This window comes from Pseudorca crassidens, chromosome 12 (assembly GCF_039906515.1).
Source record: "Pseudorca crassidens isolate mPseCra1 chromosome 12, mPseCra1.hap1, whole genome shotgun sequence".
NCBI classification, from domain to species: domain Eukaryota; kingdom Metazoa; phylum Chordata; class Mammalia; order Artiodactyla; family Delphinidae; genus Pseudorca; species Pseudorca crassidens.
Genome location: NC_090307.1, coordinates 90,121,220 through 90,144,045, shown reverse-complemented (window position 1 = coordinate 90,144,045; position 22,826 = coordinate 90,121,220). Strand labels below are relative to the sequence as shown.

General features: G+C 50.0%; 1 protein-coding gene across 13 annotated transcripts in view; it reads left to right on the top strand.

Moving 5' to 3' along the window:
- Positions 1 to 22,826, top strand: part of RIMBP2 (RIMS binding protein 2) — a 279,316-nt gene that overhangs the window by 148,673 nt on the left and 107,817 nt on the right. For 10 of the 13 annotated variants that reach the window (XM_067701220.1, XM_067701221.1, XM_067701223.1 and 7 more), the window contains one exon: positions 7,017 to 7,139. The exons of the other annotated variants lie outside the window; for them this stretch is intronic. In XM_067701220.1, the coding sequence (XP_067557321.1) occupies positions 7,017 to 7,139 (123 nt within the window). The remainder of the gene's footprint in view (positions 1 to 7,016; positions 7,140 to 22,826) is intronic. 13 annotated transcript variants of the gene reach the window in all.

Genomic DNA, 22,826 nt, shown 5'->3' with positions numbered 1-22,826 from the left:
AGAAAATAGCAGGTGTTGGTGGGAATGTAAAATGGTGCAGGGACCACCGAGAACAGGATAGCAGATCCTTAGCAAATTAAAAATGCAGTCACACCACGAACCAGCAACTCCACTTCTGGGGATACACCCAAAAGAATTAAAAGCAGGACTGAGAAGCAGTATTTGTCCACCCCTGTTCATAGCAGCATTATTCATAATAGCCAAAATGTGGAAGCTACCATGTCCATCTACAAATGAATGGATAACAAAAGGTGGTATATACGTACAATGGACTATTACTCGGCCTTTAAAGGAAGGAAGCTCTGACAGCAGTGCTGCAACACGGGTGAACCTTGAGGACATTACGCTCAGTGAAAAAAGCCAGTCACAGAAGGACAAACACTGTAGGATTCCACTTATATAAAGTCCCTAGAGCAGTCAGATTCTTAGAGACAGAAAGCAGGATGGTGGGTGCCGGGGCTGGAGGGGGGGATGGGGAGTTAGTGTCCAATGGGGACAGAGTTTCAGTTTGGGAAGATGAGAAAGTTCTGGTGGTGATGACTGCACAACTATGTGACCGTACTTCATGTCACTGAGCTGTACACTTAAAAGTGGTTAAGACGTTAAATTTTATGTCACGAGTATTTTACCACGATTAAAAAAAAAGATGTGTTTTTTCTACGCCCCCAACTCTCCCTTTAGTTCCCCTTTTGCCTCCTATTCCTGCCAGGCCCTGTGCCCTCTGTCCTTTTTCCTTCCAAACAGGAAAGTCTCTGATAAACTCACTCACGCTGAAGTGTGAATCCATAATGAGGCTCAGTGACCTTCTCAGCCCAAGAGTTTTTTTATTTAAACAGGAACAAAGATGAAAAAAAATGGTGGTGCTTTCGGCATCGGAGGCGGGCTGACGACAGGGCTGGGCACGCTGGCCAGAGGAAGGGTTGGTCCTGGGATGGCTTTCTCTCTCTTTCTCTTTTTCCTTTTCTCTCCGGCTTCTCTCTTTCGCTCAGGTCACTCCATGTGCGCGTCTGTCCGCTCCTAAGCTGGGTTCCTGCACCCGGAGTGTGGTTCTCGTAGAGCAGACCCAGGTGGTGGGCGCCACCACCGTCTCATTCCCGGACCTGTCTCTCCAGCTACCCTGAGGGGCACCCCTGCTCCCATAGAGCTCTCACCAAATCCGACATTATTTTTTCACTTTAAGATTTGAAACGTGTTCCCCTGCTGCCTCCACACTGTGGCCTTTTATAAATTTTTATTTATTTTTGGCTGCGTTGGGTCTTCGTTGCTGCACACGGGCTTTCTCTAGTTGCAGCGAGCGGGGGCAACTCTTCGTTGCAGTGCGCAGGCTTCTCACTGTGGTGGCTTCTCTTGTTGCAGAGCTCGGGCTCTAGGAGCGCGGGCTTCAGTAGTTGTGGCTCATGGGCTTAGTTGTTCCGCGGCATGTGGGATCTTCCCAGCTCAGGGCTCGAACCCGTGTCCCCTGCATTGGCAGGTGGATTCCTAACCACTGCGCCACCAGGGAAGCCCCACCGTGGCCTTTTAAACAAAGCTTCAAGGCCCAGAAAATGAGCTCCCTTCAGCATTAAAAGACTCCCAAGAGGGAGGAGATATGGGGATATATGTATATGTATAGTTGATTCGCTTTGTTATGAAGCAGAAACTAACACACCATTGTAAAGCAATTATACTCCAATAAAGATGTTAAAAAAAAAAAAGACTGCCCTCAGGGACCAGCGTCTGTGTCCCGGGGTAACTTGGGGATGTGCAAGGGGCGGGTCGGTTTGTGCTGCTGCTGAAAACATACAACCACAGCACCAGATCCACTGGGGGGGCCACCCCTGTCACCTGTAGAAACACAAGGAGCCTTCCTGGTTCTCTGGAAGACGTCTGGGAATTCCCAGTTCCCCCCGCTGATTCGGGCTTGGATTTGCAGTCTGCTTTTTAGTCGCCTTGATTAAATAAGCACATTTAATGCTCAGAGCTCTTAATTATTGAGGCAAAGGGATGCAGTCAGTGTGTCCCCTGAAGCCTGCCCAGATGGGATTGCCTCGTAGGTGCAAAATTGGATATTGGACTATCTGGAATATTGCACTGAATTCCCCTGGGCAGGCAGCCCTGCGGAAGGAAACAAACGAGCTGGGAATGCTGGACACAGCGCAAAGGATGGGGTCAATGCCCTCGAAGCCTGCACACCAAACTTTTTTTTTTTTTTTAACTGATTTCAAATTTCTTACTTGCCTGGGTTCAAAGGAGCCCATTAAGCTCCACCCCCCCAAACTGGGCAGGTGTTCCGGTAGCTAACTGGAGGTTCAGGCTTTCTCACTGAGTAACTGTTGCCTAATGTCTTAAGCTACTTTCCCGCCTGGTGCTACTGCGGCTGCCCCCGAAATCTGTATTTTGATATAGAGACGAGTCGAGTGGCGGGATCTGGTGCCTGAGTCAGGAGTGCGCCGCTGTGCCTGTGTGCGGTGGAAGGTCCCAGGCAGCAAGCAGGACACGGTGGTACCCATGTTCTGAAGCCAGGTACAGTGTGGGGTGTTAAGTTCATGACCTGTGAACTCGTTTTACCTGCTGGCCAGAAAGCTGAGGTTGGCTGGAATGCCGGGCTCGGTTACAAATGACTGCTATGGACAGTGGTCATGCCACTCCCTAGCTGGCGGTCTCTCTTCTTCATCGCATTACTGAGAAAGCTGGGCATCTGTCGGATGCCATACGTGGCCGTTTGGGATTCGTGGAGCCACACACCTTTGGCTGGAAAAGCCCAGCGGGCACACCTGAGTATCATTATCTATTTTTCCTTTATTAAAAAACAAAATCTTGTAAGGGTCCACTGTGCATAGCTTTCCACCTTAGGAGGAATTGTCTGGGCTTTTAAGCTTGAACATCTGAGAACTTTTTTTCCTTTTTGTGGAGGAGGGGAGTTTATAGGTCTTAGTGAAAATCTCTTCCCATCCTTTCTGCTAGTCCGAGACTTCCTTCTCCTTCAGTAGATAACCTGGCTGATTCCCAGGAGAATGTTCTAGTCCAGGTGCCAGGACATAGGTTTGCCTCTATAGGGTTCTCTGGTCATGAAAGTGACTGGCTTTGAGCTCCGGACACTGGGCAGCCGGGGACCAGGGACTTGTAAGCCGATGGGCCTCTCTTCCAAGGCTCCTGGGACGGGCGGGGCTGGAAAGGCCGGCTGGGCAGTGGCGTGAGGTCCTGAGACTCCAGCGCTGCAAGCAGCCCGTTGAGCCGACATTTAGAGTGTTTTTCGTTTGGAGCCTCGGTCCTGTTTCCAGACGGGATCGGCTGTTACCAGATCAGAGAGAGCCCCCTTCTCTGCGAGAGTCAGCGGCGGTTCTTTCAGCTGCAGGTAGCAGGGACCCAGGCTGGGTGACGTAAACACCCAGGGGGCATTCTTGTTCTCATGCGACCAGAAGTTCCCAGAGCCCAGGGCAGAGGCACCTGCTGGAGACGTCCCGCGGGGACTGCGGCTCTTGTGGTCACCGCAGCATTGCTGAGGGTCCCATCCTCGCTGCAGCTGGAGCAGCCCAGCCTTTCTTATAAAGCATCATGTTCACGTGGGGTCATTGCCCCCCAGAGATTCCCGCTGGCCTGTCACGGAGAATGGGGTCACACGGCATCTCAGTCTGGGTCCCTGCCGGAAAGAGATGACACACCTCGAAAAGCCATGGGGAGCGTTACTAAGGGCCATTTAGGTGGGTGTGGGTGAGTTAAGGGAGCTGAGCCGGAGGGTGACGTGACAGTGACAGTGGAGAATTTTCATTTCTTGGGAGGAGCAGAGATGTTCACAAATGGGTATTTTTTTCATGTGAGAGATTAGTCCCTGAGATTTCCAAGAGCAATTCAACCTCATGTTCCCAACACTTTCTTCTTCCTTTCCTTTCTTCATTGTGGAGTCACTGGAGCCAGACTGGTTGGTGTCAGAAGTCCTAGAATCAAGGTGTCGGCAGGGCTCATTCCTTCTGGAGGCTCCAGGAGAGAATTGCGTTCTCACCTTTTCCAGCTCCTAGAGGCACCCGCATTCCTGGACTCATGGCCCCTTCCTCCCTGTCCAAACCCGGCAGTACAGCATCTTTAAAATCTCTCTTTTCCGACCCGATTCTCCGCCTTCCTCTCATCAGGACCCTTGCCATTGCTACACTGGACCCACCAGGATAATCCAGGACAGTCTCCCCATCTCAAGATCCTTATCTTAATCACCCCTTCCAAGTCATTTTTGCCACGTAAGGTAACATTCACAGGCTCCAGGGTTAGGATGTGCACGTCCTTGTGGGGTCTCTATTCAGCCTACCTCAGTCTCTCCCCAAATCTGTCCTTTTGTCTCCTTACCAGCAGACTTTCTTTCCATTGTTGCAAACCGGGGAAGTGACCTCAATCATTCCGATAAACATAAAGGGGACACAATGGAAAATTTTAAGTCAAAGAAATGCAAAACCACAATCTTGGCATGAGATGACGTGTATTAGATGTATTAAAGTGCAAATGCCAACGACTTGCGGAGGCTTTTAGCTGCCCAGAAGTCCTCTGGTAGATTCTTCCTCGTCCACAGCTGCTGTCCTTTAAAGCGTTGTCTTCAAGACAAATAAAGCTTGTTTCTTTCCCCCAACAGTATTGCTTTCTGTTAAGTTACTATATACAACGAACACAGTATTTCCCACAACAAAAGCACAGCATTTTAGCTCCGTGTGGGGTAAGCGGGATTTATGGGTGGGCGTGACCCTCTAACGTCTGTCCTAACCACCGCTGGCAACATCCCTGTGGGAGAGCAGGTCTGGTGCCTGCCAGTCAGTTAGCAGATTCACATCTGGGCTGTGGTCTGTCTGCAGGTTGGGGATTGGCTATTCTTGGCCAGAGGCCTGGTCCTGACTGCCCGGTGCTCTTATAAGGGACTGGATAAAAACTAAATGCATGGAAATAAATGAGGTCAGCAAACGGAGCCTGAGACCCAAGTCGGGGGATTCCCTACAACACGTGAATCTGAGTTTCTTGGAAACACCTGACTTATGTGGACTTTGGCTGTTCACTCTGCTTCTCCTCTCTGACGACAGGGAATCAGATCACAAAAGAAAACTCCTTTCCCATCGGAGCTTACATTCTAATGAGGAGAAACCCCAAGAAAAACGTAAACAGCTCACAGGATAATTTCACATAGTGATAAACGCCCGTGGAAAATAAAGCAGGGCAAAGCAGTGAGGGGAAAGGAGGCAGACAGGTGGGGAGGATTTTGGTACCCGAGGGCTTGTCTGAGGAGTGACATAATTGATGAGAAGGAGCCAGACTGGCAGAGACGGGGGGGGGTGGAGTGGGAGCTGGGTAGGGATGTGCCACAATGGGAAGAGCCATGCAAAGGCCCTGGGGCGGGAATAAGCTTGGCTTGTTCAAGGGAAAAAAAGAGGCCAGGGTGGCTGAGCATGGTGAATGGTTGCGGGTCAGATCAGAGAGGTGGGTGGGCAAGCTGCTACAGGACTTTGGGGCCACACCAGGAGTCTGGACTTTATTCTGATCTCCATGGCAGCCCGGGAGGTTTCAGTCAGGAAGCAGCAAGATCTGCTTTTTATTCCGGAGAGCTAGTGCTGGCTACCGTGTGAGACTGGACCTGGGGTAGTCGAACACTAGTCCCAAGTGTAGTTTCCTTGATTAGCCAGAACATGAGAAGTGATGGCTTTCCAGCAAACCCAGTGTTGAGGCTCAAGTGCGGGTGCTGCTTAATTCCTATAGGTCGTGACACTTTCACAAGGGAGCGTGTGCGTTTTTCCCCACGTTCATTGCCCGATGCACCGTGCTGTAGCAAAATGCCGTGAAAGTGCCTCTGGGGACCAGGACCCTCTGCGACCTCTTAATAACAGCTCCCACGCAACCCTGTTCCATTTAGGAATGCCAGGTGGGCGCCCTCCTTTCTTTCTATGCCACAGAGATTGTAAGGGTAAACGACACTCTGTACCTAAAGCGTTTGAAGCAGGACTTCTGTAGCTAAAAAAAAAAAGTGACTTTGTGACAGTCTGCTATTGAAGACATAATTCATGTTGTAATGTTTAGGGAGGAGGGAAAGAAATTAAAATCCTGTGGCTGGGTTAAAATACGCTGCACAATTAAAATAAAGGAAAATAAATCAGATAACTTCTCCCGTCAATGGCTGCCCTCATCTGTTTCAGAGGAGCTAGAGGAGAGATGGAGAATTGGTGGAGCCTCCCAGATGAGTTCTAAACGTGGTCCTGGGGGTTGTGGGCTTAGGGTGGACGTGATATCTGAGGTTATTGGAACACCTACCATTCTAATCCACGTGGAGCCTTGCTGCCCCTTTTGTCCACTTTTAAGACGGGTGAAAATTTTAGATGACAGAAATTAGTATGGCTCGACAATTTGGGTAACATTTTGTCTGTTAGGACTTTCAGTTCAGAGGGACAGAAGACAATTCAAATTGGTACAAGCAAACCAAGGGAATCTATTGGCCCAAGTAACAGGAAAGGAAAATGTTAGCGTCAGGCACAGCTTGATCTAGGTGCTCAAGTGATGTCATCAGGACCCTACTTCTCCCCCGGCCTCTCTTGGCTCTATTCTCAGCTGAGTTCTTCCCTCATGATGGCACAGTAGCTCCAGCCTTTGTCCTCAACTTTCCAAGTCCAGAGGGCAAAAGAGAGAGTCTCTTCCCGGATTCCTACACAAGGCCAATATCTCATTCTCTGCGGATGCGCCTGGGTCCTGTGCCCTGCCCCAACCAATCACCATATCCAGGGCATGGGATTACACTGATTGGCCAGACCTGGGTCACATTCCCAGTCCCGAGCCAATCACTGTGGCCGTGGCGAGGATGGGCGGGATGAAGAAGGAGGCTGTGTGCTGACTGGCCAGCCTTTGGTCACACGTATTCACCCCAGCAGGAGTGGACCCACCATGAAGTCCATGACTGAGGATGACAGAGGGGAAGAGTCTCCAAAAAGGGGAGGTGACAGATGACAGCTGGGGACAAATACCCACCGCAGCTCCTATGCATGTTGTAAACAGCCCCTTCTCTCCATCCTTGCTACTTGTAGGTGAAAGCAGAGTATGCTCGACTTAAACACACGCTCACCATAGTGACCAGAGAACGCGATTTGGCCGTGAAGGAGAAACACCAACTCCAAGCCAAGCTGGAGAACCTAGAACAGGTCCTAAAGGTAGGATGGGCTTCACTTCCGCTTTCCTGAGCGTGAGCGTGAAGAAGGAGGGGCTGCGGACTTCCAAAGCAGAAAGTGGTTGAAACTCCTTCTGAGTTTCAAAATCATCAGAATTCAGGGCTCTTGGCGCCGCTTTTACCCTCTCTGTGGCATACGAAGCAATAAATAAGAAAATGTGAATGTTTCTGGAAGCGATCCTGTAAAACCGATTATGCGTTTCCATTTCTTAGGAATGTCAAACACTGCAGAACAAGAGATGGTAGGCAGCGCTCCGGAATGGAAATTGGGCTTATGTTGAAGACCAGAGGTGTCTACCTTTGGTTTTTCAAACTTCATGAATTTTAAGCTGTTCTTCAGATGGTTAACGACCTTTGTCATAAAGGGAATAGCTAAGTCAGAAAATTGCTGTATCAGGGTACAGGTAATTGGATAGCTTCATGCATTCTTGATGAGCTGGGATCTCCTTCAATATTTAATGGGTGGGTTGATTTGCTATTGACGTTACTGAGTTAAGCTGAATGAATTCTTTGGCTTTTTTTTTTTTTTGAGTGTTAAAATTTTATTGGATTCTCATAGTGGGAAAAAATATTTAAACGTAAAAGAATAAAATAATCATCACCTGCAATCCTACAATCTAGTACCTAGATTAAGCCTTTGTATTTCACACGCATGGAACAGAGCTATGCTGCACCCACCCACCGTCTTGCATCAGGAAGTGATTTTAACTGCATCTATAGCTTATTTGGGGGAAACTTCTAGAACTCTGAGGGGACGCAGATCAGTGGTTGGCTGGGACTATTTGGTGAGGGGGGAAGTGGATACGGGGTTTCTTCTGGGGGTGATGAAAATGTTCTGGAATTAGTGTGATGATTACACAACCTTGTGAATGTACCAACACCTCTGAAAGGTACACTTTCAAAGGGTGAATGTTATGGGATGTGAATTCCATCTCAATTTAAGAGGGAGGATGCCCTGTTCTCTCACTGCTGGCCCTGAAGGGGAACCACGCCCCTCGTGTGGCTCTCAGGAGGTGGCAGATCTGTACCCAGTGCTGGTGGCATGTAAGATGCCCCCGTGTGTCTACCTGACACTCTCTGGAGGAAAGGCCAAGGCTAACCCTGACCATGCTGCTGTTTACCATTTGCTCTGAGTTTAGAACATAGACATAAAGGATGAGATTCCACCACGTAATTATTCATTTCAGCAGCTACCTCGACCGCTGACTGCAGGTTCTCTGAGGCAACGACCGTGTTTCATTCAGCTCTCTACCTGTAAAGCTTGGGTTTGGTGAAAGTCAGGGTTTGGTGAATTCAGTGGCGGATGGACTGGGAATCCAGGTGCACCCGGGGGCTTTGCTGAGGGTCTGTTGGAGTAAAGTCAGCATGAAGGACAGTGTACGTGACTATGCCCCCAGGAGATATTTGACAATCTGGAGACATTTTTGCTGGCTGGGACCGGGGAACGGGCTATTAGCATCACGTGTGCAGAGGCCGGGGATGTTGTTAAGTCTCCTACGATGCACAGGACCGCCTCCACGGCAAAGAAATAAGTGGCCCAAAATGGCATTGGCACCGAGGGTGAGAAGCTCTGTGAATTAGTTTGTTACTGTTGCTGTAACAAATTGTCCCCACGTGAAATAAAACAAATGTATTCTCTTACAGTTCAGGAGGTCAGATCCAAGATGAGTCACACGGGGCTAAAATCAAGGTGTCAGCAGAGCTGCCTGCCTTTCGGAAGGGTTTGGGGAGACCTTCCCTGCCTTCCCCACCTTCTGGTGGCTCCCAGCCCCTCCCTGTTATTAGAAGTTGCTAATTGCAGAGCCAGCAATGAGCATCTTCTCTCCTCTCCGACCTCCTGCCTCCCTCTTATAAGGACCCTGTGATTACACGGTGTCCACTTGGATGGTTTCCACATCTCAACGTCCTTAACTTCATCACATCTGCAGGGTCCCTTTGTCGTGTGAGGTGACGTAGTCACAGGCCCCAGGGACTGGGAGGTGGACATCTTTGGGGAACATTATTCAGCCTGCCCCACTTCTCGAGTATTTGAAGGAGGCGACCAATAGCACTGGTGCTACCTGTGGGCAGAGGAGGCCCTGTTTATAATTCCGGGGCGTGAAATGCCCGTCTTTGTCTCCTGCCTGCCGGGCTTCAGGCCAGGCTCTCCTGCCGCCTGGAGTGGGTGAAGGGCTGTGCACTCTCACTGGCCTCGTGGGGCCCGCCGTCCCTCCTTCTGACCCGGGGTTTGAGCCTCATCACCAGGGCCTTGCACGCGTGGACACACCCTGAGTTCACGTCCAGGTTCTGCCCATGGCGCCCTGCAAACAGCCCTCTCCTCGGCTGCCCACCCTGTCCAGGGGGTACACCCCAGGGGTGTCACCTGCCCTTCTGGGGGGCAGACTAGGGAGGGGGCCTGTGCAGGAGCTGGCGGGGGAGCTTGGGGGCTTTGAGGCGGGGGCATCCCAGGGTCCGGGGAGCTGGACTGTGGTCCAGAGGGGAGCGTGTGGGCTCTGGATGGGCGTGTCCCTCTGGCCCCCTTTCTAAGGGTGGAATTGGGTAGCTGATGGGCAGGCTGTGAGCAGCCATCAGGGGACACGGTCACGTTTGTCACCAGGAAAGCAGCAAGGGGGGGAGAGGTTGGAGGCTGCGAGGGGCCCAAAGGGACAAGTGACAGCGTCACAGGGCCGGGGTTCTGGCCCTCGCCTTCTCTTGGTCACCGCCCCACACGGTGCTGTTCTAGTCTGTTCTTCACGGGGTGGCCAGAGCAGTACCGTCCAAACCGAAGTCAGGTCCCAGCAGCATCCGCAAACCCTCCGCAGGACCCGCCAGCCCAGCTCACTCACCCAAAGCCTGGCGCCTCCCTGGCCACAGCCCTGCAGCCTGCAGCTGCCCTCGCCTCTCGGGAGCCCTGTCCCTGTCCTCCCCTCCCGCCCTGACTCCATCCTCCCCCATTGCCCCGCCCCTTTCCTGGCTCCGATCCCGGAGCAAAGCCAGGCCCTGAGCACCTTCTCCATAAAGTTCTTCTCAGTACCATTTCAGTGAGCGACTGACGATGGAGCCAGGCTGGCCTGGGGCAGGGGCCTTGTTGGGAGCAAACGGAGCTCTTTCTCAAAAGAGTTTTGCTCTGTGCAAAAAGGGAGAGAAAGAAGACCCGGAGGTGAGGAGAGGCATGTCCTTTGCAAGGGGTTGATTCCATGGCGGGCGAAGGAAAGCGCCTGCCCTGAAAATTTGCAAAACCCTGTGTGATCTGCCCTTTCCCACACCCAGCACTGAGAGCCTGTGGGGCTGAGAGCAAGGAGGGAGAGGTCGGGGAGGTGACGATTCCACTACAGTGGCTGAACTCGCTGGGCTCCGGGACAGAACCTGCCGAACTTTGCTGCTTTCAGAGAACCCCCCAAGCGCGGTAGCTGCATGTTGTATCAGCATTGCCTCAGTTTGGACCGATTGAAAGCACAGCGATTTCCATGTTCTCCTTCTGATACTTTGGTCATGATAATAAGAGGGCTATTCAAGATCAACCTTCTTTCTGTTTTGCAATTTGGGGGTTGTATTTTATTTTTAAATTTTATTTTAAATTTATTTCATTGAGGTAGAGTTGATTTACAATGCTGTGTTAATTCCTACTATACAGCAAGGTGATTCAGTGATACAGGTATATATTCTTTTCCATATTCTTTTCCATGATGGTTTTTCACAGGATATTGAATATAGCTCCCTGTGCCCTACAGTAGGACCTTGTTGTTTATCCATTCTAAGTGTAATCGTTGGCATCTGCTAACCCCAAACTCCCAATCCATCCCTCCCCACTCCACCTTAACCTTCCTTTTTTTCTTTTTTTTTTTTGCGATACGTGGGCCTCTCACTGTTGTGGCCTCTCCCGCCACAGAGCACAGGCTCCGGACGCGCAGGCTCAGCGGCCATGGCTCATGGGCCCAGCCGCTCCGCGGCACGTGGGATCCTCCCGGACCGGGGCACAAACCCGCGTCCCCCGCATCGGCAGGTGGACTCTCAACCACTGCGCCACCAGGGAAGCCTCTTTCTTTTTTTCTTGAGCGGCAAAGCCCATCAGTGGGCGATGGGGAAGGGAGGAGGTGATTGCCGTGCTGGGCGGAGATGCAGCTGACTTGGCTTAGAAAATCCTGTCGTTGCTGTAAACTTGGGCAAAATGATGACCTTGCATTTCCAGAAGTTGCCTGGACATCCCCAGAACTCCCGGAGTGTGATGTATGGTCTCTAGTTGTCATTGATTTGAATGGAATTTGATCCCCAAACCAGTGTCGATCAGCATGATTTGCTGAGAACCAAAGAGAACTTCCCCAGGCTCGGGGGCCACGTGAGGGGGAGGTTGGGTGGTGCGTGATTCCAATCTCGACCTGTCTGCCGCCGAGCCTGGATGGGCTGGCTGACCCCCCACCCTCATCTGGGAGAAGCAAAAATGCTGAGCTGCTAGTTTGGGGTAGGGACTGGTGAGTGGCCCGCAGAATCACACTGTCACTGGTTTTTACCAGATTGTGAATGGAATGTCTGTTTTCCTTCAAAATACAAAAACTATTCCTAAAACAGAGAAGACAGGATTTGGGGCTGTTTTCTAAGACAATCCAATGAGAATAATACCCCCTGCACGAACCAAACCAAAAAGAGTTAACCTGATGTGAATTCATCCTGACTTTTATACTTTTAAAAATAATAATTGATGAGTTCATTATCTATGTATATGTTTTTATCATGCTGCTTTCCAAGAATATCGTCAAATCACCGAAACTGTCACATGTAATGGAACATGCTCAAATGCTATGAATGGAAGTGAAAACTTCAGATAAAGAGAAAGGAGAACTCAAGTATGCCAGCCTGGAGGTTAGACACAGTTACTCTAAGATTCTAATTTGGCCTGTGTTTCCATGCAGCCTGGATATAAAAGGAAATATAGGCAGTTACATAATTCTCACTCCCTAAGAGAGGGGAACCTACTGTTTCCCCAGGAAAACGAAGCATGGAGGACCAAACGTGATTTTCTTGCTTGGAATGCTACCTCAGAGGGGGATGCAGGACAATGCAGTAGGAGATGTCTTCAGCAGCACCTTCATAGCTACTGAGGAGCAGTTTTCCCATGTGTCTTTCTTGGGGGTTTCTTTGGGCAAGCAGACCTAAAGGCCGTTTTCCTGAGCTATTAGCAAGGAAAATTGGGAGGAATCATTAAAGCCAGATTTCCCACACCTAGGAAGAACCCAGGAAGAGTTCTTCGTGGTGGGAATTGAAGAATAGGAAAAGTAATGTTCCTGGACCCATTCCTGTTCTTCGGAATTAAAAATAGCAAGAGGTGGAAAACATCAGAGTTTGAGCAAAGATGGGATAAGAAGGCTCCCCTTCGCCTGTCCACCTTATCTGGTTGGGAATCACCCCACACCCAGCGGCCTTACCCAAGAGAAAGGGCTGTACCCATGCATCTCAACAGGGGTCTGCGTAGTCAGGACAAACAGTGGTGTCCCTGGCCCACAGTGTTTATTACATGACCATTCATTCATTCACTCACTCACTCACTCACTCATACATGTCGACTGAGCACTGCCTGTGTACCAGGCCCGGTTCCCGGCAGCAGGAGCGTTGTAATTAGCAAAACAGAGTCAATGAGGAGAATCCGTGCAGAAGAAGACATGCATTTGTAACGTGGTGTCGGGCAGTGGTAAGTGCTTTGAAGGACAATAAACTAGGGCGGGGCAGTAGGAAGTGATGTAGTGACCCTTTTAAAAAGTAGATGGAGGGCTCCCCTGGTGGCGCAGTGGTTGAGAGTCCGCCTGCTGATGCAGGGGATGCGGGTTCGTGCCCTGGTCCGGGAGGATCCCACGTGCCGCGGAGCGGCTGGGCCCGTGAGCCATGGCCGCTGAGGCTGTGCGTCCGGAGCCTGTGCTCCGCAATGGGAGAGGCCACAGCAGTGAGAGGCCTGTGTACCGCAAAAATAATAATAATAATAATAAATTAATTAATTAATTAAAAGTAGCTGGAAACAACAAGGTCCTACTCTACAGCACAGGAAATGATATTTAATATCTTACGATAAACCATAATGGGAAATAATAAGAAAAAGGAGGTCTGTCTATGTATAACTGAGTCACTGTGCTGTACGGCAGAAATGAACACAACCTGTAAATCAGGTACACTTTAATAAAATAAAGAATGGTTGGGAGGGGGCTTCTCCCAGACACATCAACTGAGCAGAGTGAGGGCCTCTCAGTGAAGGGGGTGCAGGGGGCTTGCCCACGTTCAGGGGAGGAACACCAGGCAGGTGGAAAGTGCAAGGAGCTGAGATGGGCAGGTTTTCGACTTGTCCGCATATCAGCCAGGTGGCTGGTGAACAGGGACCGAGGGGCGGGGGATGCAAATGAAGCTGAGGTTGGGGTGAGGTCTGGCAGTCTTATGAGCCCAAGTAGAAATCCAAGGGTTTTGGAATTTGCTCTAGGTGTCGTCAGACACCTTTGTCACAAAACTGCTGCGTAAGAAACCAGCCCAAAGCCCGTGGCTGCAAACAAGAACGACTCGTGCGGTCCCCGAGGCCGTGGCTTGGCTGCCCGGTGCTGTCGTCTTGGCTGGACCTGGCCGGCTATTGGTTGACGCCGGACGGTCTGGGTCAGGGTGACTGGCTTTGTTCCCTGCTGCTCCAGCCCCCAGCAGGCTGACTAAGGCTTCTAAGAGCGGCATAACGGGCCACGAAGGAGAGGGGTGCGCGGGAGGACCAGGCCGGAAGGGTGCAAGTCCCTCCCTCCCTCTCTCCCATCGGCCAAAGCAACTTTCAGGCCGGCCTGGTTTCACGAGATGCAGGAACAGGTGTGACGTCCCCTTACCAAGCCAAGGATACACGCGGCGAGGGGATCGATGCTCCCGGGGCAGGGTGCTGGAGAGCTGATGGACCGCATCCGCTTTTCATCTGTCGAGGGTCACAGCAGTGGCCGCACCGAGAGAAGAAGCCGGGGAGCAGGGGTGGGAGCCAGGGGGTGGGTTAGGAGGGATTCTCCAGACACGGGATGTGGGTGCTTCCCCCAAGGCAGGAGCAGAGGGGACAGAGAAGCGGTCAAGTTTGTGTCTATTTTCAAGGTGAAATCAACAGGGTTTGCTGACAGCTTGGCCGTGGGGTATGATAGGGAAGGGCCCAGGATGATGCCAAGGGCTCGGAGGCGTATTTGGGTGAGGGATGGAGCCATTGGCTGTGATGCAGATCATTAGGGGCTTGGACTGGGGGTCAGGGAACCCCCTTGTGTTGGAGACGGAGTGCACCGTGAGCAGGGGATCCTTGGTGCGGGAGAACCTCCGTCCTCACGCTGGGGACCACCTTGCTAATCCTCAGGAAGCGGCTTCATTCAGTTATCAGGTGGCGTGAAAGGCAGGAACAGTTCATTGGGGTTAAAGTGTGAAGCTCTGAAGGCGACCACGGTGTCCTGTCCTTTGAACATCTGGTGGTCACAGTCGTCAACTAAATTGTGCTGCCTTGTGCCTGACACCGTCTTCTTCCAAGTTCTCAGAGTGATGGGGGCAGAGAGGACATGCCATTCGGTAAAGGAAGAGCGTGCATTTTATGTTGATGTGGTGTCACAGAGCTCTGGAGTTGGGCCAACACGCGTTACGCGTCTGTCTGAGCTGATAATTACTCCATTGATCACGTCCATATGTCGGCTTTTTTGTTTCCAAATATCACTGATGGGCCACGTGTCTTCATACTGATAATTCAATTTAGCAAAAGACAATGTGCGCCTTAAGGTCTGTAATGGGTTATGTAAAGCAGGAGTGCAGCAGCACATCGATATGTTAATATTTTTTTTCAGCGTCCTTTTCTGCTCTATCAGGGGGGCCGCCAAGTAACTTTGCACTTGAACAGCCAGAAAAGTAGGACCAGATATGGTGATAGACCTTCCAGTGTAATAGCCCTGATGAAAACCCACACATAAAGATGTACTCAGGACTTCCCTGATGGTCCAGTGGTTAAGCCTCTGTGCTCCCAATGCAGGGGGCCCGGGTTTGATCCCTGGTCAGGGAACTGGATCCCAACATGCATGCTGAAACTAAGAGTTTACGTTCCACAACTAAGGAGTCCCCATGCCACAACTAAGACCCAGCGCAACCACATAAATATTAAAAAAAAAAAAAAAGACACATTCATGCAACAGGTATTTATTGAGCACCTAATATGTGGCAAACACTTCCTAGGTGCTGTCCTTGCTTCTGGCAGAGAGTTGATAGACAGATTGATGTACGTATCGGGGGGTGACAAACACAAGGGGTTAGAGGGTGATGAAGATGAAAGTGCTAGTTTATATTCAGTGGTTGGGAAGGTCTCACTGATTATGTGACATGTGGACGGAGACCTGGGTGAAGGGAAGAAGACAGTTGTGAGAAGTCTGGGGAAAGGATGTTCCTGCAGAGGGAACAGCAGATACAAAGGGTTGAGACAGAGGGCCTGCCATGTCTGAGGAACAGAGCAGAGGCCAGAGTTGCAGAAATAGAATGAAAAGGGGGATAGAAGGTTAAAAGAGGAGGCCAGGGAGACAAATAACTTGAGGTGTGGAAGGCCAAGCCCCCTCCTCACTCTCAGACACACTACCTCCTTTCCGGTCTTTTCCTGGGGTGTTTGCACTTGCTGTGTCTGCTGTCTGGCTTGCTTTTGTCCTGGTTACCCTCCAGGAGAAGCACAATATGGGCAAGTTCCATATCTTTTTTGCTTATCGTTGTATCCTCAGTGCCCAGCCTGGTGTAGAAAAACCGTACAATAAATGTTTGTGGGCTGAACGAATGAGAGAGGGAAGTAGGATAGTCTCAAGTCTGCCTTGCTTACAATAGCCAAGAGGTGAGCCCTTCGCTTTGCAAAGGCTTCAGGCATATATGCCCTTCCTAAGATGGGCTATCCCCTGGTGTCGAGCCACAGCCATGTTGATAAAACAGAAATTGCGTCATGTCCCCACTGCTTACCGCCCCACCAATTGCTTCTTACTGCACAGAGATGAACATCTAGACTCTTTCCCGCAGGACCCTGTGCTCTGTGGCCCCCACGTAATCCTTCAACCCTCATCCTACCATGACCCCTTACAGCCTGGAGCCAGCTACAGTGGCCATCCCTGTCTTTCTGGAACTTACTGCACTCACGTCCACCCCAGGGCCTTTGCACTTACTGCTTCTTCCACCTGGAAGGCTGTTTCCCTCAGCACTTTGTGTTTCTGACTGTGGGTCAATTAATTAGGTCTTGGTTTCATGTCACTTACTTGGCAGTGACTTTCTTGGCCACCTTATCTGTGATAAGAAGTTGCTATCACATCCTCCAATTCATTTTCTTCCAAGAAAACTTATCTTGCTGGTTTTAATTATCTGTATATTGTTTGTTTTCTCCTACCAAAATGTAGCCTCTTTGAGAGAGACTTTGTTTCAGTGCATAGGACAAAATCTGACATCTAGAAGGCACTTGGTAAATATTGATTGATTGATTAAATTAGTAAATGAATGAATGAGTGAATGAGTGAACGTGTGAGCGAGAGACCGCATGATACTGACATGGCCTGTTACTGCAGACACCTTCTGCCATCGTGGAGAGTAATGGAGCAGGTGAAGGCTTGTGGTCGAGGAAGCTTGTCTAGAAGGGTCACTTCTTTGGGGCTTACAAGTGCTTCTGTAAAAATGCAGCCACAAATCAAGCACAGCCTCTTTCTGGCAGAGACTGAGATTCTCCAAGAGGACAAACCACAGGAGAGTTGGTGATTTCCAGCCTCTGCTCGGCCCAGGCCGGGTGACTGTCTGGCAAGGGTGTCCCCCCACGGAGCTCCCCACCTTCAAGCCCAGCATCCCCTGGGTTAGGTCTCGGCACAAGTGTCTGACCTTGTGATGAACGGAGTAAACCAAGCTTCTTGGACTCAAGGATTCTGAAAAAAAAAAAGCTGGTGTTTTCATGTAAATTTCCTGTTGCCGGATATTTCGGATCGTCTAGACCCTTAGCATCTTACCAGCTCCACGGAAATGGAAGAGGAACGTGCGAAGCTCCGGGTTTTGTGTTTGATCGGAGCGCATCCTGCCTCTCTTCCCTGCGTCTTCTTACTCAGGACCCGAAAGATGGCTGCATTTGTCAGATGCAACAGAGACGTGTGTCTCTATTTTAGGACAGCATTAGCATCCTGGCAGGGAACGATGCCACACTCCAAGTGTCTAACTTACACAAGAGAGGTCAACACAGAGACCGTTTCGAGAGGCGTGGGCCGGGGGAACCGACAGGGGTGGGAAGGCAGAGAGAGACCAGCAGAGCGGGCAGCTGTCCCCCCCTTCCCTGGGCCTGCGGGCAGTTCCTGGAGCTCAGTGGGAACCGCAGTCACGGAGAAGCTACTGGACGGCTTTGTGTGGGGATGAAGAGCGTCCCCCAAATTCACATCCACCCAGAAGCTGTGAGTGTCACCTTTTTCGGAAAAAAGTTCCTGGAGAGAGAGAGTGTGTGTTATTCCGTCCCATCCCTACTGATCCACTGGGAAGCCCCAAATCATTTAAGTATTTGGACATCTCCAGTAAGACCGTGGAGTGAGGTATTTCAAGGCTGACTTTCACTTAATTTTAAAAAACCATGAGTTAATCAGGACCATCCTTTTCCTTGACTTCAAGGACCCCTGAGCACTTTGTCGACCGGCCGTGCTGGCAGCAGGTTTACAAGGGAACCTTTGCAGCCCCCTTTCCGGTTATCTGACCAGCACGCAGTGCAAATTCTAGAAATCTGACCCAGGGCTGTAAAAATATTTTTGATTAATTAAACTTAATCCATTATAGTTTATGATTCAAAGACAAGGGAAAAAGTATTCTGGACCAGATTTTGTTCTCACAATCAACAGATTAGTCAATTTCAGTGACGATAATCTGACGCTTATTTTGTGTTAATGAACAACTGATTATCTGGGATGAATAAGTAACTCTCGAGGTGACAATCTTCCCTTATCTCCAGCTCCTTCCCTCTTCCCCTCCCATTACTTTGCATCTGTGCATGGAGATTCATCCTTATACCTACGAACACAAACCTGCCTGCGGTCATTGTCAGGTTTAATTAAGGTTTTGGAGTTCATTTTCTATGTGCTGATACTCAAATGCCAATAAAACCCTCCAGCGTTCTCTGAACATGAGAATAATGTTTAGGGCTCCGTCTCCAGCAAAACCCTTGATGTGAATAGATGATAGCTTTATCTGGATGTTCAGAGACGGGCGAGAAGCAGGAAATGTATTGATCTTCATTCTCCGCTCCTGTCTCCATGGGGAGAGATTTAGGTAAGAGGCACCGCCAGTTCATCGGCTAGTGCTGTGGGACACACACGTGCCTTCTTTGCATCCAGCAAAAGGATGGGACGAGATCTCATTCTGAGGCTCGGACCCCCCCCGCCACTGGACCCCACCATGGAGTTGACGATTTTCTCCGTGCAGCAGGCAGCCCAGTTCTTTGTCCTCTGCTGGGATCCCCACCCAGCGCTTCAAAATTCTGAGCTACTCAGCATATGAAGTGTTCAACTTCACTGATCATCAGGAAAATGCAAATTAAAACGACAGCGAGATGCCGATCTCTTCATCAGATGAAGAAACTCTTAGGAGTGACAGTGCCCAGGGCCAGCGAGGAGTGGGGAGCAGGCATGCTTACACGATGCCGGCCGAAGGTGAAGTCTTTCTGGCTTCTGGAACTGTCCATGTTCAGCTTCAGCATACTCTTCTCCCTCAGTCTCCCTTCTGGGAGCGTACAGAGACATAAAGCTCCCACTGTGTGCCCCAGATCTTTATTGTAGCATTAGCCATGCAACCGTGATGTTCACCAAAAGCAGACCGTTCAGGCAATAATTTAAAAGTGAGTCACGTCCGTATCTAGTGACCAAGACATGTAGTCAAGTGAGGGCTTCAACACGTCCATTTGGACCCACAGCTGTCCAGAACTGAACCCACAGCAGGGCGATCACCTCATCTGTTCCCAGATCTGCCCCTCTGCCTTACCTCTCACCACCCCCAGCCCCTCGCAACCCTGCAGCCAGTGGACACACGCCAAGCTGGCTCTTGCCTCCAGAGCTTTCCTCAGAACGTTGCTTGTCATCATGTAGGTCTCGGCTAAAATGTCACCTCCCTGACCGGCTTGAGTAGAATCGGTACACCTGCCTCTCTCCCCTGCACGTCACCTCGCTTTCTCTCCTCTATCAATCTCTGAAATTCTTATTACTTGCCAGCTACCTTGTTTAGTTTCTGCATACCCTTCCCCAGCAGAATGTAAATTTCATAAGAACAGAGATGACCTCTGACTTACTCGTTATTCTATCCCAGACATCGAGTATCTGGCACAGAGTTAAGTGTTCAGCTAGGGTTAGAGTTAGATTGTTATTTTTACTAATGTAATAATTATTAAAAGAATAATTTCACAATTATTAAATAATTAATAATTTAATAATTATTAATTATTTTTGCATGAACGAAAGCACGTGTCCAGGAGGTAAACTCCATTTCAGCACAAACCCACAGGCCCTGAAATAAGAAGCCCAATCGGATTCTGTTTCCCTGTCTCACCATCTGCCCAGCTGCTCCAGCCGGAGGTGTGCAATTCCCTGTCCCTCGTACTGGCCGTGCAGTTCATGGAAAGTCCTATAGATTTAAAGCAAGCCATCCAGAAACCTCCTGAGCCAACCTGACTGTCCTCAATTTCTGCTCCTGCTGCCTGAGAGCACACAGCTTGCTCAGGTTCTATTAAATGTTCCCTAACTTCCTGCCTCTTCCTCTCCTCTACTCTGGCTCCCCTCTGATCTTTTCTCCATACCACAGTCTTTGCAAACACAGATCCCCTCATGTTATACCCTGATCCACATCCTTGCATCCTTGCCTGGCTGCCCATCGCTCTGAGAATGAGGATGACATTCCTTCAAGGCCCTGATGGTCTGGTCCCTGTCGGCCCCCTTGGCTTCCCCTCCAACATTCTGCATCTCTCCCCCCATGCCAGTCACACCAGCCTTCCTTCACCCTTGACCTGGCTTTGATCCCTTCTGCCACAGGGCCTTTGCACATACTGCTCCCTCTACATAGAACGCTTTGCTCTTCCCTCTTCTAACCAACTCCTATGCATCCTCAAAAATCCACTCGTCTGTCACCTCCCCAGGGAAGCTGACGTCCCCAGGGCTCATCTTTTAGTGATGGAAGACTCTCAGCATTCAGCACTTCTCTTTCATGACACTTGTCACAAGTTTGCAGTTTTATAGCCTTATTTGATTAACCCTTATCCTTACCACTAGAAGGTGAATTCCACACAAGCCAGGACCACTTCCGTTTTTGTCTTTACGGTGTTGCTAGCACTTGTCACATACTTGGCGCTCAATAAGTCCTGGGTGGATGAGAGAAACAGAAATGGTAAGTAGCTGGGGAGATGTAATAGCCTATTTTTCTCCTCTTAGGTCCTTTAAAATATGTATGACAGTTCAAAGAAAAATTATAACACTGAGGGTTTTCAGTGTGTATGGATGTAATAATCCATGGGAAGACAGTGACAGAGAGAGAAAGTAAAGATGCTGAGACAGTGGTAGTGTTTCTACATTCCACTTGGAGTGGCACAGTTTAATTCTGAATAGATTATTTTAATTTAAACACGTATATTGAGACCCCTGGAACGACCACTAAAAGGTATATAAAAATATATAGTCACCCAATAAATACCTGAAATGGGATATACTGCGAAGCATTCAGATCATTGGAAGGAAAGCAGGAAAGGCGAAACAGAGCGATGAAAGGAGAGGGAACAAACAGAAAACAAAAAAAAAAGGGAAAACCGAAATCAACGCTGACCCATAATTGCATCAAAGGTCATTACTGTGCAGGTCACCTTGAAGCTCATATCTCATCTGGTCCTTGCAATGACCTTGGGAAGGTTGGATTCTTCTCCTTCACTCCATAAGTGAAGAAACTGAGGCTCAAAGAGGTACACACCTCACCTCCGAGCACACAGTTTATAAGGGGTCGAAACGACATTTGAAGGCAGGGCTGGCTGACCTTATGCCCTGCACCTGGCTGGCCTCAATCCCCAGGCCTGGCAGGCAGGGACCACTGGCACATGACGAAAACCGTGCTTCGGAAAGGTGATCTTAATAACCCTGAGTGCCACTGTCCCCATGTCTCCAGAATCCGTCAGGGTCAGATGCGCAGGAGAGAGGCTTGTCTGGAGGCTTAAGGACAGACCAGGAATCAGGAGAGCTCCAGTGTTTGATAAGGGGGCTCCTGACTTCCTAATTTTTTCCAGTTTGAGAAACCAAGATACTTCGGCTAAAATATATTTTGGCTTCCATGGCTCTTTCCCACACCGATCCTCATTAGGAATGAGTCTGACTTCCACAGACGGGACAGGGAGTCATAAGGCATAGAAAACATACGGCTTTAAATGCCTTCTTCCTTGGTTTTGAAGACATGAACTCAGTAAGAGCTGTGTTCTTCCCACCGGGTGTCTTGTAAAAGGGAATCGTGGGCACGGAAATGCTTCATTACTTCCACCAGGAGTACCAGATCCCATGAATGTGACGTTAGGAGCATCGCTGTTAACTCCTGTTGAGGGAAGTGAGTCTTTCCTGAATTTCGTTACCAGGCAGGGCAGGAGCCAAAGCAGAAGACAAACCGCCTTTGCTCTAACGCGGCTGAGATGACTCCGTTTGCTCCACACTCGTTCCCACCGTGTCACATCAGAGCTTTCCCGGGGAAGCAGCATCTTGACACTTGGAGGCTACTTGAGCACTTGTGTTAATGCCGACATCCGGCTATAAATATCACCGCTTTAAAAATACATCCTGCCACAGGCAAAGCATATCAAACGGGCACTGCTCGCTGGGGCGCACGATCTTCAGGACTTCTGATGTGAAATGCTCCCGTGGAACGTGGCCTGTGCCCTTGGCATTGGGAAGAGGTTTGTAAAAGGAAGCAGAGGCCAGACCTTAGGAATTCGGTGGGAGTTTGTCTTGGAATGAAAGCCGGGCATTTCCAGACTCTCCGCAAGGACCCATGGGCCCCTCATGCTCCCAGGGACAGCCTGGATCATGACGGCTTGTGGAATTGATGCCAGCGATGATGATGTAAATTTCCTCCCTGGAGAAACGCCCAGTGCTCTGCGCACTGGTCACGTGGCCAAGGGCAGCGTGTCTTCGGTGGCCTGAGAACCCCAGAGGGACCTGAAGTAGCTCCAGGAAATGTTCTTGCGTTGACTTTCTTGCCAAGTCTGCTGGATGTCAGCACATCCCACAAGTAAGGGTGGGGTCCTGCCGGAAACGTAGAGCAGACAGATGAGTGGAGAGAGTGTGAGCACAGATCCGTGTTCAAATACGGCCTCATCCTTGACTAGCTGGGCGACCTTGGGCAAGTTACTTAACCTCTCTGGGCCTCGGTTTCCTTCGCTGTAAATGGGAATAAAATATTTCCTGCTTCAAGCGTTGTTGTGAAGATTCAATATGTTATATGTGTTAAATACTTAGCACAACAGTACTCGAGAACTTAGTAAAGGTTACACGCTTAGACGAGAAGGAAGATGGTGCTGCCTGGGGCTAGGACCTCGGGCAGGACACTCTGGGAAAGGCATGCCAGCAGTCTGCTTATAGAAACAAGAAGGACGTCGATGTCCACCAGGTGTACCACCTGCAATAAACACCAAGGAGGCTTTGACCGCGGGGGCCACACACACGGTATCAGGAGCTCC